Raw genomic sequence first — 6,000 nt, 5'->3', positions numbered from 1 at the left:
GTGTGTGTGTGTGTGTGTGTATGTGCTTTGCCTCCGCTTGTGCAAAGGGCATGATTTCACCTCTCACATCTGGGAAAACCAAACCGAAGGACGCTAACCCTCCCAAGGTCACCTAGATTAGTCTTGTGGCCCCGGTTGGGGGGTGGGTGGGATGAACAGAACCCAGGTGTCCGGACTCCAGCTTTGTTGGGCATTAAATCATTTTCCTTCCCTTGTGAAAAAAAATTACTGGGCGGTGGGAAGTGAAAGATTAATCAGATTTCCTCTTTTCCCTTATTTCCCCTCCCCCTTACGAAGATAAAAACTCGGGAAAGCAAAAGAGGTGCCCGCCCTGCAGTTCTTAAGCTGGGTCCCCCCCATTCCCCCTCCACCTCCGCTCCCACTCCCATTTCCCCACCCCCGACACAAAGCGATCTGGACTCCCAGGGCTTCCGCCCGTCCAACCGCGAGCCTGGGAGGTGAGGAGTGGTTAAAACTCAGCCCTCACCTCCAGCGGGTCCCGGGCTCGGCGGCGCCCAGGCCCCGCCCCCGCCCGCCCTTCCCCCACGGCCTCGGAACGCCAGCCCCTCTCCTCTCTCCACATCGGGTGCACCCACCCCAGATGCCGCCTGGCACCGAGCGCAGCCGCCGCTGCCGCACTTTCCACTTGTATTGATCATCTCTCAGCCCCGCGCAGCCGGCTCGCCCGAGCGGACCGCGGCCAGCGCGCCAGCCCTTGGCAGCCCCGGAGCAGTCGGGCTGGGGGAGGAAACTCCTTGGGAGCGCCCTGTCCGGGGTGCCCTCTGCGCTCTGCAGTGTCTTTCTTTCTGCCTGGGAGGAGGAGGAGGAGGAGGAGGAAGAGGAGGAGGAGGAGGAGGAAGAGGAGGAGGAGGAGGAGGAGGAGGACGTCTGGTCCGGGCTGGGAGGTGGAGCAGCGGCAGCAGCAGCCGCCGCCGCCGCCGCCGCCGCTGCCGCCGCCGCCGGAAAGGGAGAGGCAGGAGAGCCCGAGACTTGGAAACCCCAAAGTGTCCGCGACCCTGCACGGCAGGCTCCCTTCCAGCTTCATGGGCAAAGTGTGGAAACAGCAGATGTACCCTCAGTACGCCACCTACTATTACCCCCAGTATCTGCAAGCCAAGGTAAAGGGGCGCCGGGGGGAGGTGACGGCCGGAGGAGGGGGCCCGGGGACGCGCGCGGGGTCGGGCCGGGGGAGGGGCGCGCGGCGATCCCCCGCCACCCCCCGGCGGAGTTGTTGGAAGGTTGCTAACTATAGCGCTGGCCTGGGCAGAGCCGGGCGGCGCGCGGGGCGGCGGCTTCCCTGGGAGCGGAGTGCGGGGATCGGGTTACAGAAAGCCGCGGGGGGAGAGACTAGACAGGAAAGAGCCACCAGCCCCTTCCTGGCCCGGCCAGCGGGGAGGGTCGCGGGGCCGAGCGGCGCCCCTCGCCTAGCCCAGGCTGGCCGGCGGCCGTCGCCTGGCGTGCGCGTCTGGATCCGCTGGTGGCCCGGCTTTTCGACCCCTTCTCCAAGGGCCTCGCCCTGTAAGCTGTAACTCTTCGCTCCCCTCGCCGTGGCGCGGAGCCTCCCGCCCCCCAGGGACGCCCCTCCACCTCCCGCGCGGGCGTTGACTGGGGCTGGAGGGGCGGCGGGGCTGAGACATTTTCCTCCCCGCCTCCGGCCCTGCGCGCCCGCCCCTCGCCTCTGATCTTTGTGCGGTGTGGCACTTCACCTGGTTACTGATTTCTACTTTTACGCTGGTGTTTTGGGTAGAAAAGTGGCCAAAGTTCACTCGCGTTCATTGATGTCCCTTCTAATCTCTAGAGGTTTTGCAAAGGAGGGACAATGGGCAGATTTCAGTGCAGAGAAAGAAGTGACTTCGTATTTGGTTAAAAAAGAAACAAAAACAAAACTAGCTTATATTTTGCCACAGATCGATTTCCAATATTGCTTTTTAAAAAGTGACCTCGGCACACTCTTGGGTAACAACAGCTGATGACATGTAGCCATACAAATTGCGCCTGGCTTTCTAGGGACCCTGGGTACTTTGTTAGTGGGCCTATCTTATTTTTACAATAAGAATTTGATGCCTCCCGAACTCATTTAAAAAAATTGTTTGGGCCATGAAGACTGGACATTTCACTGCTTTGGAAGCAGCCGCCAGAATTTGGGAGGGTGGAAGTTGGACGCAGCAGCCTTCTTCAGCCATTAACATCTATCACAACTCCGGGTGCCCTTCTAGATCACAAAAGAATCAGGTATGGATGCAGTGTCCGAACTTTCTTTGGGAGGTTGTAATCATGCTCTGCTTGCTGGTAGTTGGGCATTTCCGGCCTGGTACAAAGAATCTCTGATTCAGCCTTTTCTTTCTTAGAATGTGTGTGGTCCACGTTTTCATGTACTTACGACATAGCCCTGTATTTGTCTACGTAAAAAGGACACTTGTCAGTTTCGAGACCAGAAATGTCCTAGCAATCCAGCGCCTCATTTTCACTTCCCCCAATTCCCACTTTACTTTGAGTCGCCAGAAAGCAGCAAAATGGTAGCAGGGATACCCCTTATTCATCTCTGTGTAGTTCTCACAGTATTTGTTTTCAGGAACTTGCAGGAGATTCTAGTTTTCTGTGAGCTACATGGTAGCTGTTCAAAGAAATTTTGTGGCATAATCAATGCACTACCTTTTAGATGTCTTATATATTTAATGCACTTGTTTAAATTATGCAGCATTGGGTGCCTAAAGGACAGCTTATTCAACACTTGACAATATGAATAATAAATACACCCACTCAGGTGAGGAAGAAGAAAACCATGTTTCTACAGGCACATTTACCTTAGTAATTTTTATATACCATTAGTAAGTTAGAAACCAAGTCCATACCATTTAATGTAGCTAATGCAATGCCATTTGGCTTTTTTGCCCTGTAAATAATTGAAGAGAGAGACAAACGGCAAGAGCCTGCTCTAGTAATTAGGGTCGGATCCCAGAAAGCTTTACGGCCCATTTTCTGAAAGTGTGCTTCCTGCATAAAGCATTTAATATTGATTTGTGTTGCGGTAAATGACATTCTCAAAACATTTTGCTAATTCTGCAATTAAATCTGAAATCCCATTATTCGGAATTCCTTTGTTTCTGGAGAAAGGTATACATACATACTCACTTGACCTATATAACATGGTATTAAGGTTTGGTAATTAAGTCTAAATTCCCTGTTGTACAAGTATCTTGATTATCTCAGAAGGGGACATCTTCTAAAAATGGCACGTGACTAGATGCAAATTTTAGGTAAGCAGAGTTCGGAACAGGTAGCCCTTTTTTTTCTCTCCCTTATGTATCTGTTGGTAGCATGCTAGTAATGTTGAGTCATTTAAAAAAAATAGACTTTGATTTGTAGTTAGTTTAAAAACAAGTGTTGCCTAATCTATCTAAAGAATTAATAAACTCTCTTAGGATCTGCTGTCTGTCATGATTCTTGCCTCTGTGTGTGCTTTAACCTTCCGAAAATATGGGCTAGAAAACATCACTCTGTTTAAAGTACAGTGATGTGTTTGCTAGGCAGAGTCATTTTGAAACTTCTGTTTGGAAGCTATATCAAAAACTGAAGAATGGCATGGTCATCTAAAAAGTGATAGCTAATTTGTACTCAAGAGATAGATGTGATTTTCTCAAATCTGATTCTTTTAATCAGAAGGAATAGATAATACCAGGTAAAATGGAACTTAACAGTTTGTTTTGTTACCGTACTTTTAAAAGTTATATATGCCAAACCATTCTTCTTGTTTTAGTGATCCAGTCTACTTTTGTAAATTTATTTTGTAATTTTCTCGATAAAAACATACTAGTTACTTCCACATTTTATTAATAAAAAAATACCATCCATTGGGCTATATTGGAGCAAATGACCATATTGGTATGCTTTGTACTTTGACAGAAAGAAAAAAAATCATTAGAAAAAGTAATATGTCTCCATGAAACATAAAATAAACTTGAGTGTACTATGGAAGAGCAGGACATGAGTGGAAATGAATGAGATTGTGTAATATTCATAGTGCCTTGGTGTAGAGTTACATAAATTTCAAGTAACCTGATTTCACATGCTGTTGGTTTTTTTTTTTTTTTTGTATTTCTCAGTGAGGATGGTCTTATCATAGCAGGTTCTTTTTATCAGCTGACACATTCATTCTGAAATGTAGCTTGATGTAGCTTTATAAACATAACCACATATTGTCCTAAATAATTTTCTCAATTTTAAAATGACCTATGCTGTATTATATTAAATTTAATATCCATCTTTTAGCTACACAGAAAAAAGATGTTGATAATCTAACATATTTTAACTTAAAGATTTGTATGTACACATTTTCAACCAGTGGCTGCATTAATTTCACTTATTGTAAAAGCAACCCCTGAATTATGGTCTGTTTATTTCAAAGATACTACAATATACATTATTGCCAGTGCATGTATGTAAATAGTTATGGGGATTGAAATACTCTGTTTCTTTTGAAGAAAGGGAAGTACAAAATTTTCTTTCCATGATTAGTTAGCTACTTATTTTGTACCAACTAAAAGCAATTTGGGACAGTTGTAATCTTTATTCACATAGTTCTAAGAATATATTTCTATAAAATAAATGGAAAGCTTGATTTTTTTAAGTTTTTGTGTATGAAGAAGTATTGTTTTCCATACTAAAGAAATGTCTATACAAAAGATATGTTTCTTTCTAAAACAAAACAATTGTTTTTACGCCATTTTTACATAAGTTTATGGCACAGAATATATCTGAACCTAGCTTCAGAATCTGAAAATAATAAATGATATAATTTATTCTATTAATAAAGGCTACTACAACAAAGCGGTTTTTCTGCATTGAACTTTTGCATGCAATTTTTGTTGAATTCCTTAACTCTTACTTACTTGTAGCCAAATGAATATTGTATCAGTCTGTTTCTCTAGAAACTAGTAGTCCTGATTTGATACATAAAACTGTTGCATCTAATTAAGTGGAAGTACACAGGCATAATATTCAGACATGGGGCGCTTTGTGTCATAAGAAGTAACCACATTTATGAGGTAAATAAAGTCTGCTTAAAATATGTCAGTTTGGTAATGCAGTATTTTACACTGATGAATCAACTTTATTTCCTTAAGTGAGTGGGGTATTATGTATGACTCTCTGGAAGTGGTATTGGAAGGCTGAAGGACATGTAACTATTAAAATGAAGATGCATTACAATGCAACAGTGTGGCACCCTTCTCTTCCAATAGCTATTTCTTTTGAATTTCCCATACAACTTTTTTTTTTTTTTCCCCCTATGTTGGGAGCCAAATCTTAAGTTCCTTGAAGGGAAAAGGAAAAGATAGGTGAGCTAGGAAAGTATTCAGTCATTTAGTATCAATATAACTACATATACCTTACATCTTAGGCAATCTTGGCTTTGAGTTTAAATTCAAATGTGGGGAATTTCCATGTAATATACTTTCAAGAAAAGAATTTTTACTAATATATTGCTCTGACTTTGTATTTTGCTTAATAGTTTATTGAAACCATTTCGGCGTCTAGCTTTTACATTGAGACAGTAAAGTTTTATCCTATTTATTGGAATATTATAGAAATAATAGAATATTATAGAAATAGGAGTATGTCAAGCTACTCTCGAGTGGAAGTGTTTTATGCAATCTAAAATCGCTTATTTTAAAGAAATGTAGTAATGACATGTCAGTTATTCAAATGCAGCACCATAACATTTGGTATAAAACCAAACCAAATATTCAAAAGTTGAACATTGGCTCGGGGATTTTATGGAGGATGAATTTAAATGTTCTGTTTCCTCTGCTGTTTTATTTATTTATTTTTGAGATGGAGTCTTGCTCTGTTGCCCAGGCTGGAGTGTGGTGGCACGATCTTGGCTCACTATAACCTCTGCCTCCCGGGTTCAAGCAATTCTCCTGCCACAGCCTCCCAAGTAGCTAGGACTACAGGCGCGTGCCACAATTCCTCCGTAATTTTTGTATTTTCAGTAGAGAC

General features: G+C 43.9%; 1 protein-coding gene across 16 annotated transcripts in view; it reads left to right on the top strand.

The window, feature by feature from the left end:
* Positions 1-331: 331 nt before the first annotated feature.
* Positions 332-6,000, top strand: part of RBMS1 (RNA binding motif single stranded interacting protein 1) — a 221,515-nt gene continuing 215,846 nt past the window's right edge. For 2 of the 16 annotated variants that reach the window (XM_063712828.1, XM_009237772.4), the window contains exon 1: positions 447-1,118. In XM_063712828.1, coding sequence (XP_063568898.1) covers positions 1,044-1,118 — 75 coding nt within the window. In that variant the 5' untranslated portion in view covers positions 447-1,043. Of the gene's footprint in view, positions 1,119-1,265; positions 2,233-6,000 lie in introns of those variants that run through there. The other 14 variants (XM_009237775.4, XM_002812517.6, XM_063712833.1 and 11 more) reach the window with 14 other exon arrangements.

The sequence above is a fragment of the Pongo abelii genome, chromosome 11, assembly GCF_028885655.2.
Source record: "Pongo abelii isolate AG06213 chromosome 11, NHGRI_mPonAbe1-v2.0_pri, whole genome shotgun sequence".
NCBI lineage: Eukaryota > Metazoa > Chordata > Mammalia > Primates > Hominidae > Pongo > Pongo abelii.
This window is presented reverse-complemented; position numbering and strand designations above follow the sequence as displayed.